At 34.0% G+C, this 6,296-nt stretch overlaps 1 protein-coding gene across 1 annotated transcript; it reads right to left on the bottom strand.

Annotated features, from left to right (window-relative positions):
- Positions 1–4,160: 4,160 nt before the first annotated feature.
- On the bottom strand, positions 4,161–5,737 carry LOC143637410 (bidirectional sugar transporter SWEET14-like). The gene is made up of 6 exons (XM_077104806.1): positions 5,566–5,737; positions 5,430–5,466; positions 5,141–5,351; positions 4,878–5,039; positions 4,682–4,801; positions 4,161–4,583 (listed from the first exon to the last, which is right to left on the bottom strand). The coding sequence occupies exons 1-6, from the start codon at positions 5,609–5,611 to the stop codon at positions 4,296–4,298; spliced, it is 864 nt and encodes a 287-aa protein (XP_076960921.1). The 5' UTR covers positions 5,612–5,737; the 3' UTR covers positions 4,161–4,295.
- Positions 5,738–6,296: the final 559 nt, after the last annotated feature.

Raw genomic sequence — 6,296 nt, 5'->3', positions numbered from 1 at the left:
TTTATTTATAACTCAAAAAACTTATTACAACTCTCAAATCATAATTCAGTTTGACTCTTGATGAACCCTAACTTGGTTACATCTAGATGAACCTTAACTCGGTTAAATCTTGCATGTGTATCTAGATGAACCCTAGCTCGGTTACATCTCACACGTTCTATAAGGCTATGTGTAGTGGAGAGACTAAAAAATGGGTGTTTTGTGCCATGTGACGCCAGTCAGCAAAAAATGGTTTTTGTTTTAGGGGTGTAATGGTTATGTAGCCCTATATATATGTATATATATCACATACCAATATAATAATATTAAACCCACAACCCACACCAGCGACAAAAAGTCCTCGCCCCCGCCCTTGTCGCCCCTTTTGTCGCTAGGGGGTGGTGTTCTCGCCCCTTGTCGCCCAATTTTGTTGCTCACTACACATGGCCTAGTGTCCAACTATGACTTGGTTTATATAGATTAACCTAACTTGCTAATCAACACATTACTAATTAGGAAATATATTGAAATTTGGAAACATAACCAACTATGGCGATTAGTCAGTGTTAGTCCCTCAAATTCACCGACTTGTATCTTGGAGTCCGAAATTGCGTCCAACATTTACTACCGCCACAAAATGCCACCACCATGACCGTCACTGTTACAAAACCATCACCACTAGCGTTTCGTCGCCACTACACACCACCATCGTCAATACCATCGTTTTCCCATCCACCATCACCAAATCCAACGATAGCTACCCTGTTTTTCCGGCTTTTGAATTGACCTACTTGATGATGTTATAATTTTGTATAATCAATGGCGTAATATCACAAAACACATAAACCAACCAAAGAATTAATTCTGAAGTGGGGGAATACCCCACTAATTGAAGGGATGCATATGCTAAGCTTATAAAATGTGGTACCTTAAAGAAGAAGTAGTACTATCGATGAATAATGCACTTTTATAAGAAAATGAATTCACAATTATTAGATTTTATATATTATTATAAAATATTTTGACGTCATCCACTTAATTGGCACTCAAGTCATGTATGTATCCTAGTTGTATTTGCTTTCTCTCCCATTCAGTCACCTAATTAAGTGCCGGTGACTATAATTAATGTTGTTAGATAAATATGCAAATTAATTGGATTTAGATATATTCTTTAAGGTGACAGGTAGAACGCACAAATCTTCCATTAATTGCTGCTAGGAAGGAAAAACAAAAGCAGTACTCAACATGACGAAACCAATTGCAAAAGATCAATATCTAAACTTAACTTAATAGTAAGAAGAAAACTTATTTTTAAAATTAATATAAACTAGTATTTTTCTTCGAGCTAATCTATTTTAATATAAACGGCGTCCATACCTCTCTCTCTTCTTTTTCATATTTCATTCACATGTGAACCGTCCCCTTAGGCTTAAACTTTTCCCAAACTAATCCAAATGATGACAACAAAGTGGATGATATCAATAACGTCACAAAGAGTGAACAATTATACTATCCTATTTCATAGGCCAAATTATGTCTAAGAATTGTTCATATTAGATAGGCATCCATATCAGACTTGATCTAGGTTGGATGATTATCGAACTTGGTTGGTCATATAGGTCGGCCAAGTAATGACTTGCGGATGAATTGTATGTAAGACACACTGACAAAGATCAAAACAAAATGCTAGCGTCATTGGCATGTACCCATAAATCATAATGCAAAACAAACCACCATAATTCGGTGATCAAATTAAAAGGTTATGCTCATTATTCAACAAGATCTTTATATCCATATGTACCATTTCGTAACACCTTTTTATTTATTTATTTATTTATTTTTGTGATTTATAGAGTTCCCACTTGTTTTGTAATTGTCAAGTTACTAGAGCTTGGTCCATTGGCCTCTTTGTAATATTGTACATGTATATTAAATAAAGCAAGCTACTTAATAATTCTGGTCATTCTTGGTTGCTGTGACATGAAGATAGAATTCTTAACCTTTTAAATATAGTAAACTTATTTTACCTCCAATTTAGGAAAATTGGATTTTATTGGTTTAAACTATTGTCTTTTGTCTTTTGATCATTGTCGGTCCCAACTAACGAATTGGTCACTGATAGTCCCAACTTTTAATGTATTTATTCCTAACGGTCCGTGGCTAACAGAATCCTAACGCCGTTAGTTTCAGGTCACCGGAAAAACGTTTTTGGTCGGGCAAGTCAATTTTTTTGCCAGAAAACACCACCTGAACACCGCCACCACCACCAATTGACTCACCGCCAACCAACAACTGATTCCGACGATGGTTCTAGGGTTCCGGTGACCTCAATAATTGGGGATTTTACTAGAAAAAGGTTCCTAAAGATACGATACAAAGTTACCATGATGTTTGGGACAAAATTGTTGAGTTTTCGGGAAAAAATGTGTGTTTTTCGGTCAAAAACGTTTTTCCGACGACCTGAAACTAACGACGTTAGAATTCTGTTAGTCGCGGACCGTTAGAATCAAATACGTTAAAAGTTGGAACCGGCAGTGACCAAAAGATGATAATTTGAACCAATAAAAACCAATTTTCCTTTTCTTAATAGCGTTTAGAACTACCCTGGCTAATACCAAGTAAGTTTTCTCAGACGAGAACACTATTAAAAAAAACCCACCATTTTATAAAAACTTATTTGAGTCAGGTTCAAGTTTTGAACCTGATGTCCTAAATATCCCCACGCCTTAAATATATAACAGCCTATGTTATTGAACCAGGCCATTTGCACCTATTTGACCTTTTGACTCCTCAATAATTATTGTAATATAAATTTAGAAACTCTATGCTTTTATCATATATAAAAGACATCAAAATAACCATTAATAACCTAATTTTAATAGAACTATTTCTTTATTCTTAAAAGTCCACAAGATATCGAATTTGAACATGATTTACATAAATTCATTGAAATTTAAAACATTATCATTTTGATTCTAGGATGATATTATACTTTTAGCATAGCAACAGGTTTGTCAATATATAGTTCTTGCTTCTTTGCTTTAAAGAAAAGGAATAGAAATGTTAAATTATCTATTTATATGCGTAGTTAGATAAGCTTACCTAAGCGAATCTTGTTTCATATGTGTGATATGTTTGATTAGCCCACTCACAAATGACATCTTTTTTATATTAGCTAACTCATGCTAGTTTGGATCTTACACCTCTTTTTATTGTTTTTCCTATTTCTTTTTATGTTTTTATATTTTCAACATCTCTGTTTTCATACATATCTACATCTTTATGCAAATTAATGTTGGAAGGTTGCAAGCATAACTATATTAATAAAACTTAACTAAAAGTACAATAAAGATTGCATCCAAAATAAAATTATATTAATATAAAAGCTATTTTAAATCATTTAATAGTATTACTGTTATAAATCCTATTTACAACATGGTAAAAAAATAACTAAGAAAATGGCCATGAGTTATGGGAAAATAATTAAGAAAGTGAAAAACACTAAATAACTTTTATGGGCTTTAGTTAGTATTTGTGTCTACCCTTAGTTATTCTTCTTAATTGTCAGTTATCACGGTTAATTAACATTCTCTATTTCTCTATAATATAAACTTAGGGGTGACTCGAACTTTTGTTTTAAGATAAAGTTTCGGCCCTGAAGTTTAGGGCTTAACCTCGTTTAGTTTTCAAATTTTGACCAAATGAGCAAAAAGATCAGTATAGTTGTAAGATCTTTAACTTTTCACTAAACTCACTCTAATTTATATATAAAAAATCATCAGAAAACTAAAATGTTATGAAAAACGAGAGATCGAACTACTTATTAACCACTTAATTTTTTTATAAATGCTTTATACAATTAGTCTAGAAATGTAAAAATAATATAAAAAAACAAAATGTACATAGCTCATGAAGTTACATATATTTAATGCTACAGATTTGTGCCTCGTATGAGAATGCTAGGGGTGCAACGAGATTATGATTTCTACCTCGGTGGTAGTGTTGCTGATAAAACTGAGTAGACCGATCCACCGTAGAAGAGCTGCCTCGAGTACGGCCCTAAGCAAGAAAATGTATATGCGTATTCTACGGAAAGGATTCAGAATCTGCTTTATATGTTTCAATTATTAAAGTGAAATGCTAGGTGTACGAAAATCTCAAGAGCAAAATCTACATACTAATGAAGAGTGCAAAGTTTTTTAATTGCATAGATCAAAACACCACGTAAGCAAATATCTTACAAAAGATCCAGAAAACTATACACGAGGGATGAGACCTAATTATGTCACATAGAAACAAACATTCCTGAAATAGTTTCATGCACCAACTTCAATGGTGTGATTTGGTATGTTATGGAAAGCTTGAGGTTCAGGGGTTGCATGGTCAAGCTTATGAGCATTTTTCGCAACCACCGGAAGAATCTCTGCTTGCATATAAGCATTCAACTTTACAACATCGATGACCTTCTGATCTTTAATTAATTCTGGAATCTTTTGCTCTCCGAGATCGACACTCTTTTCATGTGTAATTGGCTTATTGTTTTTGTACTTAAGGTATAGTATCATTTGAATGATACCAAATGTGAACCCAAGTACATTTGGAATCTGTAAAATAAGTAACAAAAAGCTCATTAATTAAATATTCTATTTTAATTTCTCAAGGAGAAGATACTCGAGAATGTGTTGTATGTTTAATGCCATACCGCAATATTAAAGTCACCAAGAAGTAGGCCATAAAAGAACCACATAACCGCGCTAAGGGTGAGTGCTACTGATAGTAGAATGGGTATGTACTCCACACTTTTGGTTTTAATCACTTGTCGCTGCAAAATTATGTGGTTATACGTTAACAAACACGAGCCACAAGATCAATATATGCTTGTTATCATGCACACTTACCAGAACTCCCAAAGGAGCTACAAAAACACATAATGAGAACACGAGGCAAATCCATCCAACTATCACGCCCCGGGTTACTCCACTCGCAAGGAATTGAGTCAAGAGAACAATCAACCCAAAACCAACAAATATTAGCAATATTATAAGCTTCAAACTCTCCATCTGCATAACCCATACATTTTTTTGTTAGTTTAATATTTTTCACTGATAGCTAGCTATATATGATTAGTAAATTTCATTGTGGAATATTGATTAAAACATACCCTAGCCTTCTTTGGTGCATAGAAGAGGAAGAATACAATGTACACGGTTTCAATAACGCAACCAAACGTGTTAATGGTGATGAGAAGCAGGACATTGGACTTAAGCAATGCATAGTATATCCAAAGCATGGCACTAAATAAGCCCACGACATAAGGGGCCGACTGAAACCCTTCGGTTGATTTCTTTTTGTAAACTTTATAAAATGTTGGTCTGTAATTGTGCCCGAAAAGTTAGGTTAATTGTAGTACATCATATAACGATGATTAAAGTAAAAAATACGAAGCTTACATTGGTGCAAGAAATACCATAAATGAGACTATATTGCCTGAAAATATTACAAAACAAAATGTTTAGTGCATGATAGCTAAAAGGGGATCGAGGAGAGGAAAACATAACTAAAGAAAGTAATGAAGAAAATATATACCAAGAAGGCCAAATGCAAGAGTCAAGTGAGCCAAGGTCCCGGTCATTTCCGCAATTGGTTACTTATACAACTATCTCCCTCTTTAATTAACCTGACCAATATTTTTCAAAATGGTGCTACCTTTTTCCCTCCCTTTCTCTATGTGGTTTTCCTTATAAGTGTTGCATAAGATATGGTAGAGAGATCATATACGAAGCAAAGTGGAGGACATGAGATGGCGGGTCCACCAATACAGGAACACTTGTTGTGGCCAAAGTAGCTAGAATATGATCGTTTTAGCCACAATTACATGGACCCTTTTCTGGTAAAACTTATTACCAAAAGACTGATGTATGTTGCATATTTTACTAAGAAAATTTTATTTGCCAAAACTAATAGATAAGACTATCTCCAATGTTACGTGTGTCCTTAGGTACCCTTAACTGCAACTTCATTTGCCACTTAATATCCTTACAAATCGTTAAAAACCTTAATTTCATCTCCAACCTTGCAAATATCTTTACCCGCTTTAATTTCCATCTCATCGTCTATCTACTACACACAATATTTAAATTAAAGTATTTTTTTTATTTAGTTTAACACAAGAACCGAAACAAGTGGGTGCCCTTGCATAAAGATATATTTTCTCTTTGGATATGCTCTAATGGGGCCTGAAAACATGAGCACTTTCCACATCATCTTGGACAACCTTATAGACAATGCATTGGAGTTAGTCTAATAGTACATGTACA

The sequence above is a fragment of the Bidens hawaiensis genome, unplaced genomic scaffold (genome assembly GCF_021521415.1).
Source record: "Bidens hawaiensis isolate Kalapana, Puna unplaced genomic scaffold, B.hawaiensis_p1.1 tig00008283_1, whole genome shotgun sequence".
Lineage (NCBI taxonomy): Eukaryota > Viridiplantae > Streptophyta > Magnoliopsida > Asterales > Asteraceae > Bidens > Bidens hawaiensis.
Note: the sequence above shows the minus strand (reverse complement) of the source record. Positions and strands in the feature narration are given on the sequence as shown.

Bases quoted from the DNA above. Each gene is read 5' to 3' on its own strand.
- LOC143637410 (XM_077104806.1), bottom strand. From the start codon at position 5,611: ATGACCGGGACCTTGGCTCACTTGACTCTTGCATTTGGCCTTCTTG. The intron at 5,040-5,140 runs GTATGTTTTAAT...TGGGTTATGCAG, and splicing joins ATGCACCAAAGAAGGCTAGG to ATGGAGAGTTTGAAGCTTAT. The intron at 4,584-4,681 runs GTATGGCATTAA...CTTATTTTACAG, and splicing joins TTGGTGACTTTAATATTGCG to ATTCCAAATGTACTTGGGTT.